At 48.0% G+C, this 4,239-nt stretch overlaps 1 protein-coding gene across 1 annotated transcript; it reads right to left on the minus strand.

The window, feature by feature from the left end:
* Positions 1–214: 214 nt before the first annotated feature.
* LOC119377710 (uncharacterized) lies at positions 215–2,649 on the minus strand. The gene is made up of 3 exons (XM_049413878.1): positions 2,100–2,649; positions 867–1,864; positions 215–786 (listed from the first exon to the last, which is right to left on the minus strand). The coding sequence occupies exons 1-3, from the start codon at positions 2,443–2,445 to the stop codon at positions 553–555; spliced, it is 1,578 nt and encodes a 525-aa protein (XP_049269835.1). The 5' UTR covers positions 2,446–2,649; the 3' UTR covers positions 215–552.
* Positions 2,650–4,239: the final 1,590 nt, after the last annotated feature.

The following is a 4,239-nucleotide window of genomic DNA, read 5'->3' on the forward strand; positions in this document are numbered from 1 at the left end:
CTTTAGACCCTGTCTGTCATGCACGGTGACAAGAGCGTTTATCATGTCAGGGTTTGCGTTTGCACTGTCCACACTGTGCGCCAAGTTATAAAAGGACAAGCAGTTGACGGTTATTAGAAACTCATCCGGAGAGGGGTGCGCGTTGCAGTCACTTGACTGGCGAACGATGCCGAAGAAGTGTTCCATGGGATCGGTGATAAGTCGAGATGTCATGAGAAATTTGAAACCAACGCTTTCTGTCAGGTACTTCAGCAATGAAAGGGTATTTGCTATAGTGACCCTAAAACCTATGGCAGTGGACTCGCTGAGAAAGTGCCGCTTGTTGTCACTGAATGATTCCCAGTCGTTCAGGAAGTCCAGAAAATCGGACAGAAATGCCGCGTCTGTGGAAGCTGGTCTCAGTGCTTCGGCACGAAACCTGGAAGTCATCACGGTGATCAGTCGCTGGATCTTCCTGCAAAATAAACGAAAGGAACGTATGTCAGAAGGGCGCTCATCATGTGTTTGAGATGTTTACGATTATACTTAATTCATTTGGAACGCAAGCGCGACTCACGAGAAAAACAGCTGAGTTGCCTCGATGCTGCCACACCTTCTCTCGATGTCCTCCTTGTAGAAGGCCAGGCCCCGTAGGACATATGGACCGAATAGTTGGAAGGCGAAAATGGTTCTCATCTTCTCAAAGGAGTTTGGATCCAGATGCGTCTCGGTCAAATTGGGCATAACTTTCAGTGTCCGAACACTTCTGTCCCGTAGGTACGCCTCCCGAACTGGATGCACGGACACCTAGAAATATAAGTTGAGGTAATGCAATGTATGGGAGAAACACAATCTTTGTAAATTGTCAACCATGGATCTATACGTACCAATCCCTCTGGTGTTGCAAAGCCTTTCTGGAGAAGACCATTCCTGAGGCATTTTAGCAGATGCGGGAAATCGGAGATAAAGTGCAGTTGCCGCATCTCGTCGACAGGATGCTGTGTGGCGCTGTTTATTTCCTTCGATGACGCCGACACTCCCGCTAGCTTCCACATCTTTCGGTTCCAGGGGGCTCCGTCACAAGTGATGTGGTCAACGAACAAGCCCGCCTGTTCCACGAGGATGGTAGCTTCCATGAGAATTTTCAATAAAATGTCTCCTCTCACATTTCCTTTTGTCGCAAAAACGCCAACAATTTGGCTCCATCTCCCTGCGAAAGGCACAAACATGATGACTATGCCGTGATCGCATTGCTGGTACTTGTCCTCGGGCTTCGTAAATTCTCCAAGGTCCACGAAGCCTTGAATCTGGCCAGACGCCGTCACACTGAAGTGTTCTGACAATTTCATTTCATCCACCAATAATCCTCCATGTCTTTCGAGGTCTGACATGCTCGCGGTTTTTTTCTTTAGAGTGTTCATTACTGCTGCATTAAAGCCGAATGCCGACTGGTATGACCTCAAGTATCTTTTCAAAGTAGTGTTGCTGGGCATCACGAGAATTTCGTTCTTTCTGATGTGCTGGTAAAGCTGGGGACTCTTTAGTTTCATGAGTAAACACTCGAGGATCCACTCCTGACTGTAGCGCATGCCCTTCTTGCTGGTTTGTTTGGCAGCTTGAAAGCAAGCGCGAACACTTGCCTGCTGCTTTCGCGGTAGTGACGATATTTTTTCCTCTAGTGTTTCATCCGCGACATTCGCATTCTTTGCCCTCATCTCTTCGAGACGACCAGCAATGTCCAACAGCCTTGCCGCCATTCGCTTGTTCCTCTGGCTCAGGACCCGCAGTTTGGTGGAGACTGGGTTTCTTCGTTCCTTTCGTTTCAGGTAGCTTTTTCTTGTGAGTATTACCTTCCTCACGTACTTGCATGAAATGCATGAAGAACCTGGAAGTATACGAGAAAAAAAAAGAATGAAGAGCTTGTAGTTTTCTACCATGCATGCTTGAAGCGCAATTCATGCACTTTCACTTTCTGTAGGCAAACTATTCTTTAGTATATGTTAATGCGTAGTGGAAAAATTAGGGGTCACATAAATTTTCTAGCATTAAACAGCTAGGTTACTGATTGATTAATTGTACATATATAAGTGACGTCTCAATAAACGTTTGCGCGCACTCACCTTGTTGTTTAACCGCTCCTTTGCACGTGACACTGAAGACAAGGCCGTCGGAATGAGAGATTTGCTGCTCCAGTTTCTTCGTAAGAACGTCATAGGTGAAGTCTCTCGCTCTACCTGCCCCTCTGCAAGGGTGAAGAGATTCTGCGCAGTCGAGGACTTGTTTGGCATCTTCAAGGTTATAGGCGACCTTTTCGGAGACCAGTGTCTTCCGAACATATGTCCGACAAATCACTTCACTGCGATCGGTACCGTAATTCATGAGCACGGTCTTTTCGATGCTTACAAGTTCACGACTTAGGAAGGCCGAAACATAAGCGATTCCGTCGTAATGACAAAACTTGTGCATTGCCCAGTGGTCGTTTGGCCGGACAACGTCTCCAAGTTCAAATGCGTTGTCGCTTTGCCTCGCACTTTCGCAATCCTCAAATCTCAGTTGCGGTTCAACTGACAGCAGCACAGTTCTTTTTGACGGCTTGTCTTCACAGGTTGGTGGTGAAGCCGCTCTCTTCTTCGTTGACTGCTCCGGTGTGGGCTGCTCGTCAGGACACTCCAGGAGAGGAGGTAAAATTGTAGGTACAGCATCACTGGGAAGCTCCGCGGCTTTCCACGCTCTGTATATACTTCTCGGCCTTCGATAATATGTACTTAATGCCTCAGTATGTATTTTTGCTCGAAGTGCAGCTCGCAAATGGCATCCGTGACTTGCAAGGGCCGATCAGCGCGGTTGAGATTCTGGTCCCATAGCCGGCGTCTTTCTTCGTCTTGAGGTACTCCAAGAGTGAGAGCTTGGGCCGGTTTTTAACTCTGCTGTATCCGGTTTGGCAAATTTCTACGCCTAGACGTGCTCATCCTCTCATCTTTTGAAGCAACTTGGAACACTCCGCCAAGCAACCAGCAGACACATATGTGCGCATGCAAACGTGCCGTCTGCCGCGTATTCTTTGTCCAGACGGCTTTGCTGAAAGGGAACTACAAACCTACGCGTTCACGGAAAAAACATTTTATTTCATTTCACTTGTTTTTGTCTATAACAATGTGTAAAAAAAAGAACCAGAAGACAAATAATGAAAACAGCGCACGAACGACGGTGCATCGAACAGACGACGGCGCGTCGAGCAGACGACAACATCGAGCGCTCAGCGTCCCCGCCAGCGCGTCGTGCGGCCCGAACCATAGAGTTAATATACTAACTCTAGAGGAAAAGCTCCCCATAGGGCCCATGCGTTGAAACCTATAACCGCATGGGTTCCGCCATGATGGAACAAAACGATCGTTGCCAGCGTTGCCAGACCCTGAGAAGCTCGCTATATTTGACGGTAGTAATCAGTTTTAATCTACCAACCTAAGCCAGCTACGCGCTGTTCAGAGAACATCAGCTGTGTTTTGATGCGTGAAGCCGTGTCTTAGTGTACGGTTGTCTGTGCAGCTAGTCCGGTTGATAACAGTTAAAATTTCCACCTGTTTGTGCATGGTTTTTACTAGGCACTCCCTACCAAAGTTTCTCCGTTCGCTGCGAATCTGTCACTGGACAGATTCGCAGCTCGAAGCAAAGCCTGTAGGCCGTGGTCGCGCGCTGATTCGACTTGCAATGGCGAGACACCTGTATCCACGTTCTTTTTCAGCTCATTGCTGCCGTACTTCAGCGCAGAGAGCCGTAAAGCAGAAAAATGTCGATTGCAGCATGCAGCGGCGAATGTGAGTGAGACATCTCCCGAAAGATTCAATCGAAACTAAAGTTACACGGCCCACGAAGTTTATCGCCGTTAAGAAAGTATTTAAAAAAATCGGTTGCGACTAGTTCGTACATAACTTTCAGTGCTTGTCTCATATCTTCTTTGCCGTCCGTCCTGGTTTGCACTGATGCACTGAAGTTTCCAGCTCGAAAGATAAAAGGGCTGTCACATGAAGTCGAGCGGTATGCGCCGACAGAAAACGCACACAACGGGACGCTATGACAACTACGAGATACACGACGCGAACGAAGTTTCAGGGGCTTTAACACGACGCGCAAACCGGCGCAATCGGCCGCAAGCACACACTCGCGTACTCGCGAGTGTTGATATGGTGGTGCCATCTAGTTAACCAGCCTGCAAACGCTCCTTTCCGCGCGCAGTAAATTGCATAAATAGCCGTCGTATTC

The sequence above is a fragment of the Rhipicephalus sanguineus genome, chromosome 1 (assembly GCF_013339695.2).
Source record: "Rhipicephalus sanguineus isolate Rsan-2018 chromosome 1, BIME_Rsan_1.4, whole genome shotgun sequence".
Lineage (NCBI taxonomy): Eukaryota > Metazoa > Arthropoda > Arachnida > Ixodida > Ixodidae > Rhipicephalus > Rhipicephalus sanguineus.

What these genes read in the sequence shown, in the direction of transcription:
- LOC119377710 (XM_049413878.1), bottom strand. Translation starts at nt 2,445, where the DNA reads ATGCACAAGTTTTGTCATTACGACGGAATCGCTTATGTTTCGGCCTTC. An exon ending in AGGAGCGGTTAAACAACAAG is followed by an intron (nt 1,865 to 2,099) that starts GTGAGTGCGCGC and finishes GTATACTTCCAG; the next exon opens with GTTCTTCATGCATTTCATGC. An exon ending in TTGCAACACCAGAGGGATTG is followed by an intron (nt 787 to 866) that starts GTACGTATAGAT and finishes TTATATTTCTAG; the next exon opens with GTGTCCGTGCATCCAGTTCG.